Source organism: Peromyscus californicus, unplaced genomic scaffold, assembly GCF_007827085.1.
Source record: "Peromyscus californicus insignis strain IS unplaced genomic scaffold, ASM782708v3 Scaffold_4__1_contigs__length_199733344, whole genome shotgun sequence".
In the NCBI taxonomy this organism is placed as follows: domain Eukaryota; kingdom Metazoa; phylum Chordata; class Mammalia; order Rodentia; family Cricetidae; genus Peromyscus; species Peromyscus californicus.
In genome coordinates, this window is record NW_026294562.1 from 18,240,358 (window position 1) to 18,261,079 (window position 20,722).

Below are 20,722 nucleotides of genomic sequence, written 5' to 3' on the forward strand. Positions count from 1 at the left end.
ACAGTAAAACAAACAAAAAACCCACAAAGCAAACCTTATATATTTAGAAAAACAAATTCAAGTCTTTGTCTTGTAAAATGTCATTTTTGTAATTAAAGAAGATTTTATTACTTTGGAGGAGTGAGCCTTATTTAGCACAGAAGTAATGCCTGTTGCTTAGATTCTCCCTTTAGTATCTTTTACAGAATTGTTTATGTAATAAATGGTAAATAAACACATTTTTTTCTTTTTTATACAGATAGTGCACATCCTAAATATGACTTCTGCAAAAATCATTTCTTTTCTGTTACCGTGTGATGAAAGTTTTCATTCACTACAGTCTCGTATTGAGCGTGAAACGGGAATAAGTACCGGTTCTCAAGAACTTCTGTCAGAGACAGGAATTTCTCTGGATCCTCGGAAACCAGCCTCTCAGTGTGTTCTAGATGGAGTTGTAAGAGATTTTTTGTGGGGGTGAGGGAGGGTTGTGGATCAGGGTCTTGCTGTATAGCCCATAATGGCCTCTAACTCACAGTCTTCTTGCCGAAGGGAACTGGAACCACAGGCCTGAGCTTCCTGCACAGGTTTTGTTTTGTTTTCAGTTGACTGACATTTGTACTTATTTACGGAGCACTGTATAGTAATTCAATACATGTGTCCACTGTGCAATGATTAAACTAAGATAAGCATTTCATCCCCTTGACTGTTACCATTTCTGTGTGTTAGAACTTGCAAACTCTTTTCCTTTACTTATATTAAAATATATAACTCTTATATAGACTGTAGTTACTCTGCTATGCTGTAGAAACTGTGGCTAAAAATTTAGATGCACACATACTCAGTTGGGTATAGTGGTGCATACCTTTAATTCCCAGCATTTGTGAGTTCCAAGACTAGCCTGGTCTACATAGTGAGTTCAAGGCCAGCCAGGGCTATGTAGAGAGACCCTGTCTCAAAAAAATATTTCTTATAACCTTTCATTTTCTTTCTTCTTATTATAGATGCATATATTGCATGCCATATAATTTACTCATTCAAATTAATTCATAGACTTTACAAAAATAAATTTTAATCAGTATAAGATATTTCTGTTCCTCATGTCCGTTAACTCTTACATTTCCATTCTACCCATCCCATTAATCTACTTTCGATCTCTGTAGATTTGCGTGCGTGTATATGTATAGCTATGTGTTTGTGTAGGTGCATATGTTTATGAGGGTGTACATGGACATAGGTGCTTATGGAGGCCAAAGGTCAACCTCAGTCACCCTTCCTTGTTAATAATCATCTTCTTTGTTTTGAGAAAGGCTCTCTCATTGACCTAGAACTTATTGATTAGGCTAAGCTGGTGGAATCATGAGGCGCCACTGTTTTTTTAAAATGTGGGTTCTGGAGATTGGCCTCAGGTCTCCATGCTTGTATAACAAGTGTTTACTGATAAACTGTTTCCCCAACTCTAGCAGTATGTTTTTAGTGTTATCAGTGTTACAGGGTATGTAAGCACTTTGTTTCATTCTTGTGGGGCCTTTTGAGAAAGAGTCTTGCTGTGTAGCCAAGGCTGACCCCTCATCCTTCCCTGTATTTTGATTACTCTGGTACCTAATCTTTTCCTTTTGGTAACCACAGAGTGTTTTATTCACCGATATGACCTTTTATATTTGTTCTTTTGGCTTTTAGTTGCTAAAACTAGAAAAACTTTATTGTTTTCTCTTTTTCCTAACTTTTTAAGTTAGCAGACAAAATGATGGGTTTTGTTATGGCATTTTAAAAAAAAAATTATTTATTATGTATATACATGCCAGAAGAGGGCACCAGATCTCATTATAGATGGTTGTGAGCTACCATGGGGTTGCTGGGAATTGAACTCAGGTCCTCTGGAAGAGCAGCCAGTGCTCTTAACCTCTGAGCCATCTCTCCAGCCCTTTATGGCATTTTTATGCATGTATATTCACCATAGTGTTTCTTATTCCTCCCTCCTCCATCTTGCCCTTCTTTTGTTGGTCTTCCTATCCCCAAACCGTCCTCCTGCTTCCGTGTCACACGAACCCCATTACCCTCTTTCCACACCTGCTCTATTTATCCTTTTGAGTCTGGTGGTCACTTTTCACTTTAGCCCCATATATCTTTTTACTAACCCTTAGGCCTCATGTCTATAAATTATATGTGAATGCACATTGATTTGTTCATTGCATTTCAAAGAAGGAAATCTGGCGTGTAAGTATTTGTAAAATCTAGAGTTTTCAAGAATCTTTTCATTTTATTATTTTTTTGTTGTTGTTTTTGGTTTTTGTTTTGTTTTGTTTTATTTGAGACAGGGTTTCTCTGTGTAGCTTTGCGCCTTTTCCTGGATCTTGCTCTGTAGACCAGGCTGGCCTCGAACTCACAAAGATCCACCTGCCTCTGCCTCCCGAGTGCTGGGATTAAAGGCGTGCGCCACCACCGCCCGGCTGAATCTTTTCATTTTAATTGTTTCTTTTTTTCAGAGAGGCTGTGATAGCTACATGGTTTATTTGTTTGATAAAAGTAAGACTGTATATGAAGGACCATTTGCATCCAGAAGTTTATCTGATTGTGTAAATTATATTGGTAAGTAAAGTCCAGCTAGTTGGCTGAACTTTAATCTTGAAATTACATGATTAGTAAATATGATCTTTTAGTGTTTTGTTCAGTGTCTCCTAGTTGAGGTTTCTATTTGTGGTGGTGATGGATTTAGTGTAATATGAAGGTGTATAGGTAGACTTTAAATTACCACCAGACCCTTCACTTGGCACAGGCTTCCCTTCCTGAGGACAGGGCTCTACAGATAGAAGAATGAAAGCCCACTATGGTCAAACCTGCTTTTTAGTTGTCCCTTCATTATGTGTATTCAGATATGTACACACAGCTTAGCCTGTAAATCTGATGAAGCTGAGCTGGTTCAGGAGATGATAGATTCTTTTCAGGAGTGGAGTAGACTGGTGGACTATGGAGGAGATGGAATTTGTTCCAAAGCTTGAAAGAAAAAAAGAATTTGGATTAGCAAAGAGGAAAGGAAACTTCTTGGCTGGAGAGAAGCAAATACAGGATTAATCTCAAGCTCTATGAGAGAAGTGGTTATATCATTCATACACACAACCCTTACATCTAGAGCCAGGCAGTAGATCCTTTTTAACATCTATGGGAATAGTGTTTGGAAAGGAAGTAACCAAGAATGAACCATGATGTCTTTGAAAGTAGCTTACCTCCCTTATTACCATTTTGCTTATAGTTCAAGACAGCAAGATACAGCTTCCAATTGTACAGCTGCGTAAAGTATGGGCTGAAGCAGTGCACTATGTGTCTGGGCTAAAGGAAGACTACAGCAGGCTCTTTCAGGGGCAAAGAGCAGCCATGTAAGTGGCTCTGTGTTTAAGATATGTGTGTCATGACTCAAGGAGTATTCTTGCCAGTTTTCATTGAGCAGGACCGGGGACAAGGCTAAAATATTGAGCATTTTTTAATAATGTCCTTATGTGCATGTGAATGGATGCACATGTGGAAACCAGAGGTTGATGTTGGCTATCTTTCCCTTATTGTTTTCCCACCTAATTTTTGAGGCAAGATCTCTTACTAAACCTGGAGCTCACTGTTTCAGCTGGACTAATGGCCCATGAGCTCCTAGGAGCTACCTGTTTCCTCATGCCGCTGAGCACTGATGTGACAGGCAAACACTGCCATGTGCTAAACTGAGGTCCTCGGCATGCAAGGAAGCACTTTGCCCACTGGACCATCACCCTGACTCCACTGAAATACAGTGTTCTGACCAGACTTACAGATTTCTTATTAATGATCTAAAATCATTCGGCTACAATGACTTGAAAATAGTAGTTCCTGAGTGCCTTAGTAGAAGATTGTTTATCACAGACATCACAGGCAGGAAGCAGGTCAGCTGTTTTTCATGACTTGATAATAGAAACTTAGGTTTTGGAGTTTGGATATTGTATGTTTGCAAATTGTTATTCAATGTTTCTGAATGTTGATAATTTTGTTTTGTTTTGCTATGGCTTAGGTTAAGTCTTCTTAGATATAATGCTAACTTGACAAAAATGAAGAATACTTTGATCTCAGCATCACAGCAACTCAAAGCTAAATTGGAGTTTTTTCACAAGAGCATTCAGCTTGACTTGGAGAGATATAGTGAGCAGATGACTTATGGGATATGTAAGTGTCTGGCTATAATGTATTTGTAAGGAATGTCTAGTCTCTCGAAACCATCTGCTCTTCATCTTGTTGACACATAGCCAGTAATTGAAATTCACACCAGAACAACACACAAGATAACTTAAGTTGTCAAACCATTTTTGTATTTAGGGTTAGTTAGCTGTTTTAATCCCTTAGTTGAGCAGCTTATTTCAAAATTATAATAAAATTACTTAACTCTAGAAAAGCTAAATAATACAGAAGTGACTTAAGACTCTGAATTTCAAGTCTTATTTTAAAAATGCATACAGAGTCTGTACTGAGATGACTTCTCAGCCAGTGCTGTGTACTGAAGTGTGTGCTTCCTCTAGCCTGTATGTTGAATTCCTGATCCCTAAGATCATGGGGAGAATTGGGAAATGATTATGTCATGGTGGAACCTAAGGCCTGAGTGAGATTCTCCCACCCTTTCTGCCGTAAGGGACACGGAAGGCAGCCGTCTAGGAACCAGAACTTGATCTTGGATTTCTCAGATTTCAAAACTGTGAGATAAATTCCCATTGTTTATTTGCCACCTAGAGTGTAATGGTTTTTGTGTCTGATTTTGTTCTTGCAGCGTAGCAACTCAAGTGGAATAACACAGCCAGGGGAGGCTTAAATTATTTGTCTTTCTGTAAAAAAACTCAGATAATTACAAGATTATGGTTTTTTTCCTAATCCATCTGCTGGAGAATACTAGCTACTGTTTTCTTACTATGCAGTCTCCTGACTCCAACCTTATCTGCCTTTAGATGTGCTCAGGATTTGTAAAGAGTTAAAATTCAAATAAACTGAATGGTTTACTCCATGAGACGTGTCTTTTTAAGGAAGTAGATGCTGTTTATATCTGTACTTGAAAAGGGTATGGATATCTCAGAATAAGTGATCAGAGTGTCCAGTTAGTGAGTATGTTTGCTCTCTAGTGCTATCTCTGTGTTGGCATACTATAGGCATTCTGACGAATGACAAACCCTATTATTTCATTGAAGCATCTTTGACTTGTCAGAGGCATACTACACAGTTGTTAACATGCTGAAATAGATCTAGATGTGCTGATAGTAAAATTATCAGTGGAGTGTTTGACAGTGACTGTTACTGTTCTAGTGCTATAAAGAGACACCATGAACAAGGCAACTTAAAAAAAAATATTTAATTGGGGGTTTGTTTACAGTTTCAGAGGGTGAATCCATGACCATCATGGTGGGAAGCATGGTGACTGGCAGGCTGGCAGGCAGGCATGGCTCCAGAGCAGTAGCTGAGTGCTTACATTTGATCCATAGGCAGGAGGCAGAGAGAAAACACGACTGGACCTGGCATGGACTTTTGAAACCTCAAAGTCCACTCCCACTGACAATTCTTCCAAAAAGGCCACACCCACACCTTCTAATCCTTCCTAAACAGTCCCAACTGGGAACCAAACATTCAGATATATGAGCCTTTGGGGGCCATTCTCATTTAAATACCATAGAGATACTAAGTTGTGGGGAAAAGCATGTATAGACTGTCTTACTTATAAGAGAATAGAGACTATTTCTTCTAACAGTTACATTAGTGAGAACACTTGCAGTAGAGGGAAGAGTCTTTTCTTTTTATATACTTTTATAGTTTTTATTTGTTTATTTTTACAGTACTGAGGATTGAACCTTGACCCTAATATTGTTGGTTTGTTTTTTGTTTTTGATACAAGGTCTCATTTTGTAGCCCTGGCTGGCCTGGAACATAATCCCTATGTAGACCAGGCCGGCCTTGAACTTTCAGAGATCTGTCTGCTTATGGCTCTCAAGTGCTGGAATTAAATGTGTGCACAACCACATGCAGCCAAACTCGGAGCCTTGTGTATGCTAGGCAAGTCTACCACTGAGCTACATCCCACATTGAACTTTTCTGAAACATGTTTATGTATTACTTAAAGATAATTTTTTCAGATAAAAAACTATATACTACTCTCCTAGAACGCTGTGGCTTAAAACAGCATAGATGTAAAAACTCAGATTTTTCAAGGCTAAAATCCAAAATCAAGGTGCTGGCAGAGCCGTGATTCCTCTGAAACCTGCAAAGAAGACTCCTTCCCAGCTTTCTGGGATTGTCGGCCTTGCTTGGTGTTCTCTTGCTTATAGCTCTAGTTGCCACCTTGCATTCTCCTTTTGTGTTTCTGTTTACCCCTCTGCCCCAAGTCTGTTCTCTCTGAGGACACTGGGAGAGAGTCACACTGCGGTAAGGGCCTGGCTTAGTTCCGTGTGAGCATAGACACAGGTGATCAGCTCTGTAAATGACCCTGTCTCAGTAAGCTCACCTTCTAAGGCGTTGGAGCTTAGGAGTACAGCATATCCATTTGAGAGACACACTTCAACCCATTATGTGGCTTTGATATTGATACAGCAAGGAAACAGCCAGGCTAGTGTTTATAAGACACAGTTGTTTCAGAGGAAACCAATTTAGACTTGATTTTTCTTTTTCTTTTCTTTTTTTTAGCATCAGAAAAAATGCTGAAAGCATGGAAAGAAATGGAAGAAAAGGCCGTTCACTATGCTGAGGTAAAGTCATTGATCTCACTCTGTGTACCTAATGTCTCCATTAGCAATTGTCTTTGGCTTGGCATAGAGAGAATATTTATCATTCCTGAAATTTAGGCAAATATTTAGTATGTGCTTTATATAGAGGAAGGTAGGGGTTTAAAACCAAAGGCTTTGGGCAAACTTTTTAGCTTCACTGAACTCCAGTTTCCATATTATATGTATTAGGGGCAGTGCAGGGGGCAACCCATTCCTATTAATCTATGTTTTGTCCCGTGGCTTCGTGGCATTACCCGTTCTCTCACATCTTGCTTCTCCTGGCAGCGGCTCACAGTATCTGCCCATGGCTCCACTTTTTTCATCTCCATCTGCAGTTTGAATGTCCCGCCTAACCTTATTCTGCCTTGCCATTGGCCAAACAGCTTTATTTATCAACCAATGAGAGCAACACATATTCACAGCATACAAAAAGACATCCCACAGCAGGGCAGCGGTCTTTTCTAATAGGCTTAGGAACGTTAAATGGAAATCAGTAATAAATGGAATGTATTACTATTATTTTTCTGACTGGTTTGGATAAGATGACTTCACATCTAGTTTAAATGGGTCAGTTCTTTTTATACCTGATGTTGTTCCGTAATTACAGATTGTTCCCTAGGTGGCAAATCCTTTGCTTATCCTGTGTGTCCATGGTCCGGGACTGTTGCTTCCCTTGGTGCCAGTTCATACTTACACTGAGTATGTGGGTAGGGCAGTTGGTGTTGTGGGGCTGATATGTAAGAAGTGGCAGTGGTTTAGTGGCCATTTGTCTCTTGAATGGCGCTTAGACTATTTTGCTTCTCCAGAGGCCAAAGCAAATACTAGTACTAGTTGACTGTGGTCAGAAGGGAAACACAGGAATAAGTATGTTTTTATTTTTTATTATTATTATTATCATTATTATTTGAGATAGGGTCTCACTGTGTAGCCCCAGCTGGTCTGAAATTCACTATGTAGACCAAGCTGGCTTGACTCACAGAGATGCGCTTATTTGCCTTTGCATCCTGAGTGCTGAGATTAAAGGTATGCACCATTGTACCTGGCATAAGGTGTTTTTATATGAAAGACTCTCAGAAGCATAGAAAAGCCCTCACCATAGTTGAGAAGCTATTAACAGTTATGGTTGCTAGGAGAGGGAGAGTCAGTCTTCTTTAAAGAGGTGGCCTTTAGTAATTTGACCGTGCCCTATTGTATGGCCTCACACTCATTAATATATGAGCACCCCAGAGTGGACCCTGTGGGTTATTTTAAAAAAGAAAAGGACATGAAGTTGGGAGGGGTGAAAGGGGGGCTAGATCTGGGAGGAATTAGGAGGAGTAATGGAGAGTAAATATGATCAAAATACATTGTATGCACCTATGAAATTCTCAAAGAATTACTAAATATTGTCTTGCCTAGTGTGGTTCTTTACACTATAATCCCAGCACTCTTCCTGAGTAAGACAGGAGAATTTACAGGTTCAAGAATAGCCTAGGCTACATAATACCACTGTCTCATTAAATAAACGATTTAACAAAACTGCTTGGTTGTAGTAAAATATTCAGTTCTACTGGCATAACAGATCATTGACTACCTTTAAGAACTAAGCCTTTTTTAAAAAATTTTAAACGTAATTCTTTATTGATTCTTTGGAAATTTCACGTCATGCACCCTAATCCTGTTCACTTCCTAGTCCCTCCATATCTGCCCCTCATCCCTGCAGTAGGCCCCCCAAATTAATTAAAAACAAAATAAACAAAATCCCACCTTGCTCCTCCATCTTTCCAACACCTCTTCATTCATCCGAGTGACATCGGGAGCTGCAGTATGTCATGCAGTGTACCCCTTTTGTCCTAACAGACCCACCAGCAAAATGTTCATTGCAGTGAGTCATTGGTCTGGATCAAGGCCTCTGGCACCCCTTCATCACTCGACCCTCACTGGAACTCCTCTCGGTTATCCTGTTGTTGCCCCGAGTCATGGTGCATAGGACCAGTCCCTTTGCGCACTCCAGAAGGTCATAGATGGGGCAGCTGTTAAGGTGGGCCAACCCAAGGCCCAGGATGTGGGTCTGGGTGGTAGCTGAGCTGGTCAGTCCAGGCCATTGTGACCACCCCCTCAGACGAGGGGCAAAGCCAGCTCTCCTAGGCCCATGCCATCAGGGCCAGCTCTTTCAGGCCTGTGGTGAGAGGTTTGGCACCACTGAGCCTTGTTTTACATGGTGATAAGACTGCATTTTCTTTGTTTGTATCATAATTTAGGTTGGTGTCATTGGCTACCTTGAGGATCAAATTATGTCTTTGCACACTGAAATCATGGAGCTTCAGAAGAGCCCCTATGGAAGACGCCAAGGAGACTTGATGGAATCTCTGTAAGAATGTATCTGTGCTGTTGGTCTTGATTCTATAATTTTTTCTGGTGTTCTTTCTACTAATATCTGGCAGGATTAAGCCTCTGCATGGTCTGGCTCCTGGTTTTTTTTATTCCTAATATATCCCTATGATTTTTTAATAACATTATTTCATGGGAAGATGCACACAGCACAGTGTGTACGTGTAGAGATCAAAGGACAAAATTGTGAGATGGTTCTCCCCTTCCATCATGGTGGGCCCAGGAATTGAACTCAAGTTGTTAGGCTTGGCAGCAAGTGCCTTTACCCACTGAGCCATCTCTCCAGCCCTTACAATATTTTAAAAGGAAGCTATTTCTTAGTAATAGTGTGTTTGGGAAATAACTGTCTGAATTGTTCTTTACTATTTTAAAAAAAGTCTTTTTCATGTTTTTTTTTTTTTTTCTTTTTTTTTTTTTTTGGTTTTTCGAGACAGGGTTTCTCTGTGTAGCTTTGCACCTTTCCTGGAACTCACTTGAGGCCTAGACTGGCCTCGAACTCACAGAGATCCGCCTGGCTCTGCCTCCCGAGTGCTGGGATTAAAGGCGTGTGCCACCACCGCCTGGCTTCTTTTCTTTTCTTTTAAGCTCCATGTTTTAAGGACTTGTATTCTTTGTTTTTCAAGACAGAGTTTCTCTGTGTAACCTTAGCTGTCCTGGAACTCTGCTCAGTAGACCAGACTGACTTCAAACCCCCTAGAGAACCTTCTGCCTCTGCCTCCCAACTGCTAGGATTAAAGGCTTGTGCCACTACCGCCTGACTTAAGGACTTGTATTCTTACTATACAATGAAATGTTCTGTAAAATACTCATTGATGATCCGTACTTGCTTAAAAATTGGATCTTGTCTCAATAACCAATATTCAAGTTGTGTATTATCAGTTACTTCCACATACAGAGAAGTTTTTCTTTTTCTCTTTTGTAGGGAACAGCGTGCCATTGATCTCTATAAGCAGTTAAAGCATAGACCTACAGGTAAGACACTTCGCTCACAGTATTTAAAGATGGAGATATATATATATATATATATATATATATATACATACACACACACACACACACACACACACACACACACACACACACACATATTTTAGACCAGGTTGGCCTCGAACTCACAGAGATTCGCCTGGCCCTGCCTCTCGGTTGCTGGGATTAAAGGCGTGCTGTGCAGCTTTATTTTATTTTATTTTTTTACACTTCAGAGTAAGATCCTGTTTTGGTATTCTCATTGCAACATTTATGTCATAATAGCTTTAAATTTATAAGAACTTAAGAGAACAGAAAGGTAATAAGGATATTGAAGTAGAAAAGTTTTTAAAGTGAAGTGAAAAGAAAGTAGAGGAGGAGCTGGAGAGATGGCTCAGAGGTTAAGAGCAGTGGCTGCTCTTCCAGAGGTCCTGAGTTCAATTCCCAGCACCCACATGGTGGCTCACAACCATCTGTAATGAGATCTGGTGTGAAGGTACACGTGCAGGCAGAACATTGTATACATAATAAATAAATAAATCTTAAAAAAAAAAAAAAGAAAGAAAGTAGAGGAGAAAAAAGAAACTCAAACAAAAAAGAAAAGGAAGGAACTGGGGCAATGGCTCAGTGGTAAAGTGCTTGCTGCAGCACCATGAGAGGCTGAGTTTAGATTCCCAGCACTCACATAAAAGCCACACATAGCAGCACACCCCCGAGATCCCAGCAGCACTGGGCAAGTAGAGACAGATGGATTCCTCCTGGGCCTCAGTGGCCAGGCTAGCTGAAACGGCAAGCTTCAGGTTCAGTGAGCTACCCTATCTCAACAAGAAAGGTGGAAAGCCATGGGGAAGACACTTGAAGGTGACCTTGGGCCCCCATACAGACATACCCTCCCCTAATAACAAAAAGGAAAAAAAACAGTCAAAAAAATATGTAAAAGGGATGGGGGAAATACTGCTTAAGTTAGGGAGGTTGGAAAGAATTCAACACAATGAGTTCTGGGTGGAGTAAGAGAAGAAGTCCATAGTCTCTTCAGAAGCAGTTTGTCTTGAAAAACCATGCCTTCACCAGCGCAGGTCACTCATAGGTCCTTGGGCCAACAATTCGTACTGAACATCTGCCAAATATAGAGCATTGTCTGCTGGAAGGAGTGTTGGTTGGAAACCAGAATTTTGAATTCTCTATTGGGTATTTTACTGACCAAATAATCTCCAACACTTCTCTCTGTTTCTATTTCCCTTTTGTGCAAAATGAATCCAACCTGGCCTTCTAACTCAGCTTTGGCAGTGTATTTGAGAGAGTGTTTATGAAGTGCTTTGAAAAAAATAAGGTAGTATATACATGCAAAACAATTTTACTTAAAAACATTTCTTTTGAAGGATTACATAAGTAATAAAAGGGATATCTATGCTCCCAAATGTATGTATTGTATTTTAAAAAGTTTTATATAACTTATATAGTTTTCAAGTTTTACACTTGAAGATTTATAAACATATAACAACATATGACACTTTATATAATATTTACACTGTCTTTAAAAAAACAGCATGTTCTCAAGCACTGGTTTTAATTTTTTTTTTTTGAGAGTTTATTTTTAATTTATGTGTGAATGTTGTGCCTGTTTGTCAGTACACCATGTGTGTGCAGTTCCCACAGAGGCCAGAAGAGGGCATTGGAAAACTGGACCTGGGGTTATAGGTGGCCGTGTGCTCTTAACTGCTGAGCCATCTCTCCAGTTTTTCTTACAGTAGAATTTGCTTGTTTTATTGCTACAAATACTCACGAAATACATGTCAGATAGGCACTTCACTTTATTGGTGGTCAGGTTGTTTAGAAGTGTTTTCCTGCAGGAGGTAGAATCTGAAGACAGTGGAAACTGATTTTCTTTCCTTTTTTTTTTTTTTTTGGTTTTTTGAGACAGGGTTTCTCTGTGTAGCTTTGTGCCTTTCCTGGAACTCACTCTGTAGCCCAGGCATGCCTCGAACTCAGAGATCAACCTGCCTCTGCCTCCCAAGTGCTGGGTTTACCGGCACTGCCGATGCCACTATCTGGCTGGAAACTGATTTTCTTTGTTCTCTTCTGGCAAAGGCTGAAGTTCTGAGGTCTTTATTAGTAAAAGAGCTAATTCTATGGAAAACCTCTTGGGTTTGGTTGGTGGAATTTATGAAGGACTACTGTTTGGAGAAAAGTGTTTTTGGAGCCCTGTATCTGCTTGGGTGAGGGTGTGGGGGAGAGAGACAGAGACAGAGACAGATTCTGGGAATGAAACTGAGCTGTGGAAATGGCTTCTGGAATGATTTTTAAAAGTACGGATTTTTTTTTCCTCTTGCAGTACTGGGGATCCAATATATATACCTTGTATATGCTTAGCAGGCCCTACCTCTACCTCTAAGCTCCAGTCCCACAGCCTTTCGAATCTCTTGAAACTCCTATAGTTTTCCTTTTGGGTGTAATACAGAAAAATATTAAATGAGAAAGTTTGTGCAGTTAATAGCAAGTATTAGCAATAGTGGTATTTTTGATTTCAGGCTTATTGCTGAAGAAAATACCAGGGTGATACATCATCAGTTTTTTGCCCTTTTAAACTTAAGTTGTCATATTTTGAAATACAACAATTAATGATAGTAGTTTAAAAAACTGAGATTAGCCAGGCGGTGGTGGCGCACGCCTTTAATCCCAGCACTCGGGAGGCAGAGGCAGGAGGATCTCTGTGAGTTCGAGGCCAGCCTGGTCTACAAAGTGAGTTCCAGGAAAGGCGCAAAACTACAGAGAAACCCTGTCTTGAAAAACCAAAAAAAAAAAAAAAAAAAACAACCTGAGATGTGTCATTTATAAAGTATAGAACTCAGTGTAACCAACAACCATCCCATTTGAGGACATCTGCCAGGTGACTGTTGGCTTTGGGGTGAACTTCTGGGTGTCCACTGATCCCTTTTGTTAGTACATCAGGATTGGTGTAAGTCAGCTTTTTCTCAGATGAAGTTTTTGTGAGCTGTAAACAGGCAGTGAAAGCCTGATTGTCCCACTGTTCTAAAAGCGGTGTTAATCATGTAAGAAAGCTAGTCTCTTGACCAAAGGTTGCATCTGTGTCTGAACTGGGGTTAGTACAGGTTAAAGATCAACCAGGCTATTCATCTCAAACATAGGCAACATAAGTCTCTAAAGATTAACCACGCACAACCATGAATAAATTTACCTTTTAGAAAATATTTATGTCTGTGGGTATATGCTGCAAGTGTGGGGGTACCCACAGAGGCCAGAAGAGGGCATCAGATTCTCCTGGAGATGGAGTTATAGACATTTGTGAGCCACCTAACATGGATGTGAATCTGGTCCTCTAGAAAAGCAGCAAGGGCTCTTGACAACTGTGTTCAGCCCCATAACTTTGCTTTTTGTGTATGGTTATCATTGAACTATACCCCCAACCCCTTAGATTTTCTTTATAGATGACCTTAAAATTTTAAATCTAAGTTTTAATTTAAATGATGTTGTATAAGCTTTTTATGGGGAGATGTGAACAGTCTACTCACACTAGATAGGACACCAGTGACAGACAAAGTAATAATTTGACCATAGTCTTGTTTGGTGAATCTGAGTTTCATTAGGATTACTTACAGGAGCTTCAGTGGCTACACTTCTAAACAAAAATCTCTCCTGTCTTTTCTCTGTCTTTCTGCAACTGATAACCGTTTTTAGATCCTTCCAGGGGGATAAGGGGATAAGCTGCTTATAAGTCTGTGGGGGATTGAAGGATAAATCATGGAAAGGTCTCAGGAGCCCCTCTCTGCACCATGACAGAACCATTCGTCTTGTGTAGATCTCACAGCTTCTGAGATCTCGAGACAACAGCGGTAGCACACCTCAAGGACAGCATTCCATAAGAAATGAAGACGTTTTAGGCTACTTGCAGCTTTTTAAGAGTTTTTAAGGAATTTTTTGTTTGGAAGTGGCTGTGTTCTGCAAAGGAGAGGTTATAACTGCACTAACTGAAGTCTTTTCTAGATCACACCTACAGTGACAGCACAGAGATGGTGAAGATCATTGTGCACACTGTGCAGAGTCAGGACCGTGTTCTCAAGGAACTGTTTGGTCACCTGAGGTAGAAAATTGCTGTTTTTCCTCCGAAATGCCAAATGCCTAAATGCCTAAATGTATTTGTGTTCCTTTTAAAGTATAATATTCTTCTTTGGTAAATAATAGTTCTGTTAGTATCTTGGGAAACATAGCCATTTATAAGCCCTGAGTATATGCATTACTTTTTACTTTATTTATGTGCATGAGTGTTTTGCTTGCATGTTTGTCCCATGTGTGTGAGGCCAGAAGAGGGCATCAGATCTTCTGGAACTGGAGTTACAGATGGTTGTGAGCTGCCATTTGAGTGCTGGGAATTGAACCCAGGTCCCCTGGAAGAGCAGCCAGTACCCTTAACCATTGAGCTCTCTCTCCAGCCCCTATATTCATTGCTTTTGAGATCAGTCATAGACATAATGCTGGTTGTGGTTCTTTTCCTCTGGGTTTGGGGGGTATGTTATACCGTCTTGAGAGATGTGACAATTGTTTGACACTGACTTACTCTCTTCAGCAAGTTGCTGGGCTGTAAACAGAAGATTATTGATCTACTCCCCGAGGTGGAAGTGGCCCTCAGTAACATCAAAGAAGCTGACAATACTGTCATGTTTATGCAGGGAAAGAGGCAGAAAGAAATATGGCATCTCCTTAAAATTGCCTGTGTAAGTAATTAGTGAATAATACTCAGCACTTTCGCCAGAGGGGTTTTTATTACTTTGAGCTATGTCCTTTGAATATTTATATTTTACACTGGGTGCACATATTCCTTGTTTGGTGTCTGAGTGATTATAGAGGTAGGACTTTTAGGTGGACTTTTTTGTCCTACCAGCCAATTCCCAAATAACCATACAGAGACTTACTATTAATTATAAATGGCTAGCCAATAGCTCAGACTTGTTACTAACTAACTCTTACATTTTAAATTAACCCATATTTCTTTTTTTTTTTTAAGATTTATTTAATTATTATATATACAGTGCTCTGTCTGCATGCATGTCTGCACACCAGAAGAAGGCATCAGATCTCACTATAGATGGTTGTGAGCCACCATGTGGTTGCTGGGAACTGAACTCAGGACCTGTGGAAGAAGAGCCTGTGCTCTTAACCTCTGAGCCATCTCTCTAGACCCTAAATTAACCCATATTTCTTATCTACACTCTGCCATGTGGCAGTACCATTTTTCAATACAGCATGTTCATCTTTCTTTTCTCTGAGACTCCTGAGACTCCTCCCCTCTTCTTCTTGCTCTTTTTTTGTCTGCAAGTCCCACCTGACCTCTACCTGTCCAGCTATTGGCCAGTCATCTTTTTTATTAAGCAATGAGAGAAATACATATTTACAGTATACAAAGATTGTTCCACAACAAGGACTTTTGTATTTTCATTCACCTTTCCAACCCTGGTGGTGCTGGTGGTATGTGTGTGGTTTTATTTCTTTTGAGACAAGAGCTCACTCTAGTGTAGGCTGGAAGCTGGGCTGTACCTTACTGTAATTTTCCTCCCTCTCAAGTGCTGGGATTATAAGTGTGAGCCACCATATCCAGCTCAGTCCCTCTTTTTTATAGTTCTCCCTGCCCTGGATTGCTGTGGTTGTAAATGCATCTGACTTGATAAGTCGACCCTTGTTCAGCTGTTCCAAACCCAAGCTGGATTAGAAGAACTAGATTCATTCAGTCAGTGTTAGATACAGTTTTAGTCAGTGAAGAAAAGGGCCAGTGATGGTATGGTTAGTAGTGGAGAGAATAGTTTTGTTGACAAGTAGTCAGTTGTGCATATAAATAATGATTGAATTATACATCTTAACAGTATGCTTTTTAAAAAATGGTATGGATCAAGGTTGCTTGTTTGCAATTTATTGTACGTGTGTGCTGTTTTCTTCCCCTTCAGACACAGAGTTCTGCCCGCTCTCTTGTGGGATCCAGTCTAGAAGGCACAGTAACCCCTCCAGCCTCAGCATGGATGCCCCCTATGTTAGCAGACCGTGAACATCCTCTGACACGTGTGGTAACTCCTCAAGATGGGTGGGTTCACTTTGTAACAACAGATAGTTGTATTTCAGAGTCGGGTAGGAGCGAGAGGGTAGAGCATGGTGGTTATTAGTGCCTTCAGAACAGGGCTCAGTTTTGACTAACTCAGCATTTAATAATGCTGAGTAATTTATTTATTTTTTTAATGTTCATGTATTTTCACTTTAAAATAAGGATGTCTTATAGGACTGATGTGAAAATTCAGTTGGACAGTGTATGTAAAATGCTTGGGAAATAAATTTCAGTAAGTGTTGCTAATAACTGTTAGTTCAATTCAAGTTCTAAGCCATTTCTGTTCCTGGCTTATTAATTTCCTTTACCTAAACCATTCCCCCTCCTTAACCATATCTCTGAGAAATTACACTTTTTGCCGTTTTTATTTTTTTGGTTCTTGAGTTCTTTTAATAAAGTAGTGAGATTATTTTTTAACTTAGTATTTCTTAAATCTGATATTTTTAGTGCTTTAAATCATTTTGCAAATAAGAACTCAGATTTGCAGCCCTGCATTTTGTCTTTAGTTCTTACTCTCTTGCTAAAAGCTGAATGACTGTCCATCTCTGTTATTTTCTCAGCATAAGGTGTGCCGTGTTCAAGTGGCTCTTTGCTAGCTTGTGTATTGTCGCTTTTCTCACAACTCACGGAGACCTCCACAGCACCAAGCATTTCCCGGAAGTCTGCCCATAATTAGTTTTGCAGAAGTGTACCCATGTTACATCACTGCTCAGGAGGTCATGCAGTTGCACATTCTGTACTCTGCTTTTATGAAAGAAAAAGCACATGGCAGGAAGGCAAGCTGATATCAGGTATTTTATTGTTTAAAGAAAGCAAGTTGCAGTGTATGTCTTGGGGGTCACTAAATATGTGGCTCAATATGAGTACATATACTAGTAGAGGAGAGGTTGTGACTTGTAGACTTCAGGAAATAGTCTATTAGAACTGAAGGAAGTAAAATTTAGTACATCCTAACCCTTTGTTTTTATTAAAGGCATTTAGGCTTGGCAAGGATGCTAATTCCAAATCTCAGCTCTGTAGGTAACTTCCAATATGAGCAGGTAGCTGTTTGCAGCGGTGTAATGTGTTTTTAAAATATATTTTCTGATAAAGGAAAGCTGATCTTAATTATAATGTACCTGTGGTACCTAATTACCAAGGATTAGTAAATAGTTACCATGACATTTTCTTCTGTTGGATAATAACTGAATGAATATTTAGTTCTAAGCTAACAGTGGCTGTTAACCATGCCCTATGGTGTGGTAGAAGAGGGACTGTGGGCTGGTGAAGGATAATGACAGGACCTAAGAGAGAGGAAAGCATGAGGGGAGAAACTGAAATCAGCCTCCTTCAAGTCTAAGTATCCAGAGGATTTTGTGGTTCACGGGTTCCCTCTGTCCTTCTCAGCAGTCAGCTGGCTTGTTTTCATTGCTACTGTCTGTGGTTTCCAATCAGTTTTTCTCTTTCCTGGATCTCTGGAGACCAGGAATCTCTCCCCTTTGTCTGTGTGTGAAGTGAGTATGCTGTTTTACTGTCCGTAAAAGGAAAAGGAAACAATCCAGAAAATAAACAAAACAAAATGCTATGTCGTTTGTCTAGACCAAGGGGGTCTTTCCCCTTAATCTTCAGGGAGAGGTGAGAAGTTACCAGTGCCCCCTGTTTCCAAAGGAAATCTGATAAGTTACAGGGCACTTCCTAGAGTAGGCAGAAGCGGGTGGATGAAGTGGGTGGATGAAGCAGGATGTTGTCTCTGAGGGGGAAGGGTGAAGAAACTGAAGATTGCCTCAGTCAGCTTTGCTGGGGTGCTGAGGTGCAGAAAGTGGTCATCCTGACCTAGAGGACCAGAACGGAAGCAACACTCAGCCGCTCTTTGCTGAACTTGAAATGGTTTTGTTCTTTCGTCCATCAGAGAGACCTTAGCACAAATGATAGAAGAAAATCTGAACTCTCTTGGCCATTTAAGTACTATTATTCGTGAAGCAAATGAGGAACAGAGCAGGAGTATGATGGTAAGTTTTGTATGAATATGTGTCTTAGCTATGTTGGATACAAAAGGTTTAATTTTTCATGTTGGCTGTGTCTCGCATTTGGGATATATATAGGGAATAGAACTCAGAGGAAAGAACATTTGAGAAATATTTTGGACCTCAAATTTCCATCTTTTGTTATGCAGAGACGTTTATCCTGGTTTCATCCCTGTTGCTGTGATAAATTAGCCTTACAAAAAGCCACTTAGAGGAGAGGGGTTTATTCAACTTAAAATTACAGGTTACATACCACTGTTGTAGAGAAGTCACGGCAGGAACTAGAAATAGCTAGACATAATGTCTACAGTCAAGAGCAGAGAGAAATAAACGTCTACATTCCTGAGAGTATTCAGCTCACTTTTTTCATTTTTATACAGGACAGGGCCCAGCCCTTGACATGGTGCTGCCTACTTTTAGGCTAGGTGTTTGCACATCAGTTAATGGAATCAAGACAGTCACCCGTAGACATGCCCACATGCCAGCCTGATCCTGACTGTTATTGGGAGTCTCTTCCCAGGTGATTCTGGTTGTGCCAAATCCACAAAAGTAACCATCTGATACGTAGTAGCATTGTATCATCAGTGAACATCAACAGTAGCAGTGTGGTCAGATGAAGTTTTCTTCACAGGATGACTCTACAGAAATGGAATGAATGTACCGTTTTACTCTATCATTGTATTTGATGCATATAAGATCAGTTATGCTAATACTTAATAAACGTGGTTGTATCAAGATGTAGTTGCTGTGAACTATTGCTTTGTTAAAAGTGGGAGAAACTACTCTAAAATCTTAGTAAATTCACTGCTGCATTTGGATGTGATGCCAACTCTTTCCACTTATAAATAAATATTGTACTCAAATTTTTATGAGAACTTTGAAATATTTTTGATATTACCAGAAGATAAGGTGAGCTAATCAAACTGTAACTTCTATAGTTTTTAACTTTTCAAATTTTGATTCTAAAGTATCCAAATACTAAAACAACTTTAAAAAGTGAACTTTACATTCAAACCATTCAAACAGTGTCTGATTGTCTCTTTCCATGCCTGCTTTTAGAGTCTTGACTGGAGCTGGTTAACAGAATGACCTGCCATTTGCTCACTGCCCTCAAGCCATGAAAGTCGTTCCTGCGAATATTCGAAATTCATCTTTGTTCCCCGAAGCCATTCTTCAGATCCAGTCAGTGGAAGAAATGGCTGCGATCAGAAACCACCGTGACTTCACAAGCACAGAACCTTAATTTTGTATAATGATTGTGACCTCTGAACAGATAGAATTGTATTACAAGTTAGTGAAGCTAATGATTTTTAACACTGCAGCTATCTAGGGAGATCATTAGTGACTTACTTACCTTTAAAATTGACAAAATACTATTTGTTTAACCGATGAAAAATACCCTTTTTCTGAGACAGGGTTTTTTCTGTGTAACAGCTCTGGCTGTCCTGGAACTTGCTTTGTAGACTGGGCTGGCCTTGAACTCAGAGAGCTGCCTGCCTCTGCCTCCTGAGTGCTGAGATTAAAGGCGTGCACCACCCCTGCCGAATCCAGTGTTCATTTTAAGTAAATGTTGTCTACTCGCGCTTCTGTGGAAGAGACTGCTCACACGAAAAACTGTGCTTCCTGAAGACTAGCCTGCCCTTGTGTTGCTCTCAGCAAGTCCTCTACCTGACGTCATAAGGAGTTAGACGAATCCTCTCTCTAACCACACATGGAATAGTGTCCTTTTCTTACATAAGGGATTGTGCATGTGTACCTTTGATGTCAACTGACCATAATGATTTGTGTTGTGTGCTATATGTATATGTATTTAAGGTGTACATTTAATAATATCAAAGAGGAGATGCCTGTTAATTTATACTGTATTTGAAGGTTGTATGTTTTTGCATTTGTAAAAATGGGTCACTTGTTTAAACAATCTTTTGTGTCTTGTCATACAAGTTTCAAAAGGTCTGCATTCCTTTATCTGTAATTATCGTCTCAGAATCCAAGAAGTTCTGAAAACAAGGTTTTCCTAAGCTTGCTAACAAAATTCATTGTTTCTGGATCTATGCTGACTTGACACTGAATCTGTTTATCCCATTTAGTGTGAATATTCGTTTATTTTGCTGCATAAATATTAATGTTTGATTATTGGGGGGTGCTGCCACAAACTCTTCTGAGGGTTAATGTAGTCTGGTATATGCACTGAATTACCTTTCTAAAATCCGAAAATTTCATAATTCTGAAACATCTGGATTTAGGGATTTCAGATAAAAGATTGTGGATTTCTACCTTCTGTTAAATAATTTAGAAGGTGTTATTTTGTTTTAAAAAAAATGTGAAATGCTTTTATATCCCTAGTTTTTCACTTTGCATATTAAATGATTTTTAAATTGTTTCTTTGAGTCACTACTCATTACTAAAAAGCAGATTGTAGTACCACAGGCTAATACATATTGAGAAAATGTAAAAGGGTATGTGATAAGATAGGTTTGGCTCACGTGGTCAGAGAAGGCTACCGGCCTTCAGTAATGCAGTCCAGACTGGAAAAACCTCTAAACAGGTAC

At 39.8% G+C, this 20,722-nt stretch overlaps 1 protein-coding gene across 4 annotated transcripts in view; it reads left to right on the forward strand.

Moving 5' to 3' along the window:
- The window catches only part of Chuk (component of inhibitor of nuclear factor kappa B kinase complex), a 37,851-nt gene extending 17,298 nt beyond the window's left edge, over positions 1-20,553 (forward strand). The window contains exons 10-21 of one of the 4 annotated variants that reach the window (XR_008213022.1): positions 239-433; positions 2,463-2,565; positions 3,227-3,350; positions 4,007-4,158; positions 6,649-6,710; positions 8,969-9,078; positions 10,021-10,070; positions 14,067-14,163; positions 14,647-14,794; positions 16,019-16,152; positions 16,731-18,158; positions 19,233-19,257. Coding sequence is in view for 2 of the 4 variants with exons in the window: in XM_052713128.1 (XP_052569088.1) it covers positions 239-433; positions 2,463-2,565; positions 3,227-3,350; positions 4,007-4,158; positions 6,649-6,710; positions 8,969-9,078; positions 10,021-10,070; positions 14,067-14,163; positions 14,647-14,794; positions 16,019-16,152; positions 18,059-18,158; positions 19,233-19,262 (1,305 nt within the window). In the remaining 2 variants the exon portion in view is untranslated. Of the gene's footprint in view, positions 1-238; positions 434-2,462; positions 2,566-3,226; positions 3,351-4,006; positions 4,159-6,648; positions 6,711-8,968; positions 9,079-10,020; positions 10,071-14,066; positions 14,164-14,646; positions 14,795-16,018; positions 16,153-16,730; positions 18,159-19,232 lie in introns of those variants that run through there. The other 3 variants (XR_008213023.1, XM_052713128.1, XM_052713129.1) reach the window with 3 other exon arrangements.
- The last annotated feature ends 169 nt before the right edge of the window (positions 20,554-20,722 follow it).